The sequence below is a fragment of the Poecilia latipinna genome, unplaced genomic scaffold (assembly GCF_001443285.1).
Source record: "Poecilia latipinna isolate Pla-1442-1.1 unplaced genomic scaffold, P_latipinna-1.0 Scaffold2448, whole genome shotgun sequence".
NCBI lineage: Eukaryota > Metazoa > Chordata > Actinopteri > Cyprinodontiformes > Poeciliidae > Poecilia > Poecilia latipinna.
The window spans coordinates 54,379-59,987 of NW_015115064.1; the positions used below are offsets into that span (position 1 = coordinate 54,379).

General features: G+C 34.2%; 1 protein-coding gene across 1 annotated transcript in view; it reads right to left on the reverse strand.

Annotated features, from left to right (window-relative positions):
• Positions 1-7: 7 nt before the first annotated feature.
• LOC106937845 (very long-chain acyl-CoA synthetase-like) overlaps positions 8-5,609 on the reverse strand; it is a gene marked incomplete at its 5' end in the record, with an annotated part of 12,189 nt that continues 6,587 nt past the window's right edge. Inside the window, 5 exons of the mRNA XM_015019562.1 lie at positions 8-185; positions 1,285-1,415; positions 2,189-2,286; positions 2,364-2,562; positions 5,556-5,607. Of these exons, the coding sequence (XP_014875048.1) occupies positions 9-185; positions 1,285-1,415; positions 2,189-2,286; positions 2,364-2,562; positions 5,556-5,607 (657 nt within the window). The remainder of the gene's footprint in view (positions 186-1,284; positions 1,416-2,188; positions 2,287-2,363; positions 2,563-5,555; positions 5,608-5,609) is intronic.

Here is a 5,609-nt window from a genome sequence, read left to right on the forward strand (position 1 = left end):
AGTTTCTGTTAGAGCTTCATTTTCCCTGCAGCGATGGCGCCGTGGATCTCCTCCGTCAGAGGGACGTACGTCTTCTGGTCCGGGTCCAGGAAGTAAAGCGGGTCGCTGATGAGCGCGGGGTTGAATCCGTCCTCCACCAGCTTCACCTTCTTCATCTTGAACGTCCCCGTCATCTCCAGGGACGGCTGCAAAAACAGGACAAACTTGGCCAAACTCCGAAAGAGCAACAACTTCATCGAACGGCTGGAGCTAGAGGAAGCTGAAGGGTTCCATTCATGCCAAAAATAAGTAAAAGTAACTTCATTTTAGTGTGAAGAGACAAAATCAAATAAGGATCTAGGAAGAAAACGTGTTAACATCCACTGAAGTTGAGCTGCCAAACTAAAGAAGAAGTCACTTATTTGTAAATAAACCAGTCTATAAATTCAGCTGAGGTCAAATAATTATTTTTTGATCTCAAAATGTTCCTGTAATTACGAAAGAGGATTAGAGCAACTAGAAAAACATAAGAACTCTGACTTTATTCTCAGAATTATGACTTTAATATCGGAATTTTAGCATTTTTTTCATTTCATCTCACAATTTTTATTTTCTTTCTTAGAATTTTCACTCTGAATTTTTCCTTAAAATTCTGAGTTTACGTTAAAAATTCTAAGAAAAAGTCACAATTCTGAGATTAGTCAGAATTCTAAAAAGTAAACATCTTTAGATTAAATTCAAACTTCTGACTTTTTTTTTCTTAGAATTTTCAATTCAATCTCAGAATTTTGACATTTTTCTTAAAATTCTGAGATTAAATTAAAAATTCTAAGAAAAAAGTCACAATTGTGAGACTAGTCAAAGTTCTAAGAAAAAAGTCAAATTCCTGCTTAAATTCAAAATTGACTTTGTTTCTGAATTTTTAAAAATTTATTCTCAGAATTTTGACCTCAAAAAGTAAAAAAATAAAATTATGAGAAGTCATAAAAGTACAACAAAGTCATAATATTAGAAGAATAAAGTGGAAATAATGCAATAAAGTAATATGACTATTCTCATGATTTTACTTTTTTTCCCAATGCCCCTAATATTCCATCATATTATTTATTATTGCCATAAATTTATTTTAAAAAATTGACAGTATGATTGGAAGTGTTACATTTGCTATTTTCTCCACTATTTGTTCCACAAAGACATCAATAAATATCAGTAAATACAAATATACCATTAGATGCAGTTGCCATGCGGCTGAGTGATACGAGTAAAGCGGCTGACCCACTTCAGGTTCAGGTTTTTCATTTTTACCTGAACCCGTAGGAACCTGGGTCTTGCGTAGGCCGGCAGGTAGGAGACGACTTGCTTGTAGACGTCTGCGGAGTCGAAGGTTTCTCCTTCTTTCAAAGTGACGGCCGCCATGCCGATCCGACCCTCGTGACCTGATGGTTAGGAACAAGCAGGAGAGAGGAAACCATCTTTAACACATTCACGTGAAAATGGTGGCAAACTGATGGTGCAACTAGCACATCTTTGAAAAGCAGAAGTGGAACCTCCTGCACAACCAAACAAGAATCCAGCAAGTGGTTTCTGGATAGTGAGTCAACAACAAAACTTTTCCAGCAGCCGCTAGGTAAAGGGCTGGGGTTGCTAAGTAACGGCACAGTATGACACAAGAACCAGGAGGTTTCAGAAAACATCAACTTCTTGCCGAACAATCGCTGGGCTGTTTTTTGAAACACTTTCACTGCAAAAAAAAAACAAAATCTTACCAATGATTTTGTTCTGGTTTCTTCTGAGAATATATTAATATTCTTGAAATAAGACAAAACTAATTTCAAAGTAACTTTTCAGCAAGATATAGCTGAATATTGAATATTTTAAATATTCAATATTTAAAATAGTATGTAAAATGTAACTCCAGTGTAACTAGTACATATTTAACAAAATGTACTGTTACACTGGAAAATTATTTTATTAAAATGACATTTTTCACGCATTATATGTGAAATAATCTGCCAGTAAAACTGTGGTAGTATTTTTTCAAGTCTAAGATATTTTCACTAGAAACTAGACCAAAATCACTTGGTAAGAAGTGTTTTTACAGTGCATGTCGTTTTTAGAAGCGGTAGAGACACAAATGGAAGTACAAAAATGTTCAACATGCAAACTTTTCATAATAAGTCCCGTTTGGTGTAGTAAAGTATTTTTATACCTTCCACTTTAACGCCATAAACATTTGCTTCTAAGATGCAGGCAGCCAAAGTGAGGATGTCTGCCACCTCTGACGTGGCGACGTTTTCACCTTTCCACCTGAAACAGAAACAATAAAAAGATGATGGCAGCGTCTCCGTTCGTCTCGGATGGATAACCTGTGAGCCTCCACTCACCTGAACGTGTCGCCCACTCGGTCCTGAAAATAAATAAACTTTTCGTGGTCGAACCGAAGCAGGTCGCCGGTGTTGAAGTACAGATCGCCTTTTTTCATGACGTCATAAAGTCTCTTCTTCTCCGTCTGCTGCTTGTTGCCGGCGTAGCCGACAAATGGAGACCGCCGAGTTATTTCTCCAACCAAAAGCCCAGTTTCACCTGAGCAAAATAAAAGACGGTAATAACAAATAAATGATGCTCATTTTAACAGCTTTAACAAGTAAAACTAAAAAGTCTGGCTATGGCTGGGCAATCAATCGATTATATCGATTAATCTAATTTTTGTTTTCTTTTGAAATAATACAGAATAAAATCGTAATATTAGGAGAATGAAGAAGTAATTTTAGTGGAACTCCAACACAATTTAAAAAATTAATCATTACAGTTTTTTCCCCTCATTAATTTTTTGTTGTTGTAATTATTAGATGTTCCTCTGGTAAAATTGCATCTTTATTCTGCTAATATCATGACTATATTCATCTAATAAAAACCAAAATTGTCGTAGCCTAATCCTAATTCTTAACTCAAGAAATATTTTTTATTTCTTTTTCAGAAAAGAAAGCAAGAAAAAAAATTACTAAAATTCTCAATCAGCTGAAATAAATTGGAGATTTTATTTTTAAGTCACATTGCCCAGCCTTTAATCTGGATTAAGACCAACAAGGGGTGAAAAAAAATTAGATTAAAGTTGGAAATAGTTTTTAAGTTATAATTCTGAGATTAATATCAGAATTATTTTGAAAACACACTACAAACCATCTTTATAGTGAAACACTTTTGTGTAACTGTTTTTTCCCCCATCCATATCGCTTTCGGTTCCCCTTCCCCCCTGCAATGGCAGTGCACCTCCCCTAGGAGGCGCACCCCACACTTTGGGAACCACTGGATTAAATATTTAAAACTAGGTTTAGAGGTTAAATCTTCTGCTAAAATGTTGCTCATTTGTCCTCATATTACAACCAGAAACTATATTCCCTTGGGATTGTAAGTCACAGTGAAAAGATTATAATTTTAAAAAAGTTCTAAGTAAAATCCAGTTTATCTAACAAACATCATGAAGACGAAGAAACACAACAGAAAGGTTGGGAATCAAACACTGTTCAGATAAAAATAAAAGTAAAAACATAAAATCTGCTATCAGTTTAGTTAAACTTTATTAATTACTCTCTTAGAACAGATGTGTTAAAAAAACAACACAAAAAATGTGTTATTACCTTTAATGCACATTTTGTGTTCATTTTAACACACAATGTGTTAAAATTTACACATTATAACACACTGTATGTGTTGAATATTTCAACACATTTTTGTGTTAATCTGTGTTTGTCAGGCAGAATTTACTCTGCTGACATCAGATTGTATAATTCCTTTCAATGACAGTTTCCAGTATTTATTTTTTTCAAAAATGGTGTTCAAAAAAATTTTTTTTAGTATTTATTAACAATTTTTACTTCATCTAAAAATCGCAATTATTATTACTATATTGTGGCAGGATTTAATGGCTTTTATAAATGATGCACTACAAAAATATTTGTGTACTGCATCTATATACTTATATTTCTATATCTCATAATATAGAAATATAAGTAGGTTTGTATATTTACTCATCTTCACAACTAATATGCATGATAAATTTAGATTTTTTTATATAATTTTGTTTGCTAAAAAAAATCTGGCAATTTTTTAACATTTACAATAAATAATTAGAAATTGCTATGAAAGTTTAGTGCTGTAAGCAAGTGGCAGTACTCTGAAATCTTATGCTGGGTTTCATGTCAAAGCTAGCTAGCATATTATTATGGCAGAGAGAGATAGTGGGTTGCCTTTAAATTGAAAATGATTCTTATTTGTGTAGTTAAAGCAAAAATGGCCTTATTCAGTCTTTTAAATGTTATTTACACTTTATGTTTCATTACACGTTGGTGCATTTTTTCGTTCCAAGTTAAAGGTTGCTGTCTCTTTAAGAAATTCTAAAAGTAACGGTTGGAGCGGTTAACGGCTGTTAGTAGCCTGTGGTTTTCTGTGATCCGGCGGATCCGAGGGGGAAAAAAGCAGGAGTAATCATTTTATTCGCATCCAGAACAGTGGTAACCACTTTCCCTGTCGTTTCTTCGGGGTTGTGACCATGTCAAGCTAATTTCGGTAATATTTAATAGTAATTTTCTGACCTCATTTAAAAATTGAGACCGACCGTTAGCGGACTTTTTAACATGTTAGCTTCAAGCTAACGTTGGTGTGCAGTGATACTGTGGAGTCTTGCGGTGCTGCAAAAAATTACCAAAAGTAAACGCAAGACTTGTATTTTTATACTGTTTTCATTCCGTCCTAATATCAGTATATTTAAGAAATATTCAAAATTATGACAGAAATTTAGTTTGCTCGGTTTTGTGGAATAAGGCTAGGAAATTTGACTGCTTTATTGTTATTCTTATTCAATCCCCTTTTGCTGAACCCTCCAAGTGAATGTTTAAAACTCTGAAATGCACATGTAATGGGAAATCGAATCTACAAATGTAGTCCTGTTTTTAAAAATTTCATTTTATGACTTCAAACTTCTTTTGATACTTTGCAAGTTTTTTCTTTACAAATCTTTAAGCTGAGGCAGTAAAATGTGATCTTATTTAATTGTATGAATTGCTAAGATGGAATGCTGTTCTTTTTTCTCCCAGTTATCCTCATAATGCAGACAGGCTGAATGAATATTAATGGTTTCTGGACATGTCGAATCTGGTAGGTTTGCTTCTTTTCCCCCTGTAGCATTATGACTGACGCTACGATGATCTACCTCTAGTTTTCTAAAAAAATCTTTTGCTTTCCTTTGTTATAGCTGGACTGAGTTTGGAAGCCTAACAGGTGAACAGGTTGACTTATTTCTTCGTACAAGGGAAGCTGACATCATACCAAAACTCAAAGACATGGACAAAGGTATTTATGTGGAACCAGGGATTTGTGAACTTTGTAAATAAAATCTTAAAAAATATCAAATTTAATTCAGGTCCTAATATTAAATCAGGAGAAAAGTTTACATAGCCACTTTTTGTTGCTATTTACCAAAGAATTGCAGTGAAATCTTTAAGAGTTTGTGGTTGTAATGTGAAGAATAGTGGAAAGCTTCAGGTCAGCGTATGGAAATCCAGCTGCTCATCACTCACCGGTTTCTGCTTTGATGCACAGACCCTCCGAGTTTCTGACCGGCTCCTCCTTCT